Source organism: Eurypyga helias, unplaced genomic scaffold, assembly GCF_000690775.1.
Source record: "Eurypyga helias isolate BGI_N326 unplaced genomic scaffold, ASM69077v1 scaffold36439, whole genome shotgun sequence".
NCBI classification, from domain to species: Eukaryota; Metazoa; Chordata; class Aves; order Eurypygiformes; family Eurypygidae; genus Eurypyga; species Eurypyga helias.
In genome coordinates, this window is record NW_010274572.1 from 1 (window position 1) to 273 (window position 273).

At 57.5% G+C, this 273-nt stretch overlaps 1 protein-coding gene across 1 annotated transcript in view; it reads left to right on the forward strand.

Moving 5' to 3' along the window:
- The first annotated feature begins 52 nt into the window (after window positions 1-52).
- CDKN1B (cyclin-dependent kinase inhibitor 1B (p27, Kip1)) overlaps window positions 53-273 on the forward strand; it is a 1,488-nt gene continuing 1,267 nt past the window's right edge. Inside the window, exon 1 of the mRNA XM_010159851.1 lies at window positions 53-266. Within this exon, the coding sequence (XP_010158153.1) occupies window positions 53-266 (214 nt within the window). The remainder of the gene's footprint in view (window positions 267-273) is intronic.

Here is a 273-nt window from a genome sequence, read left to right on the forward strand (position 1 = left end):
GGGGAGCAGCGAGCAAAACAACCGCCGCCAGGAGAAAGAGGGTTGGGGGGAGATGTCAAACGTCCGCATTTCTAATGGGAGCCCTACCCTGGAGCGCATGGAAGCCAGGCAGTCGGAGTACCCGAAGCCGTCAGCTTGCAGGAACCTCTTCGGGCCGGTGAATCACGAAGAGTTAAACAGGGACTTGAAGAAGCACCGCCGGGAGATGGAGGAGGCATGCCAGAGGAAGTGGAATTTCGATTTCCAGAATCACAAGCCGCTGGAAGGCAGGTA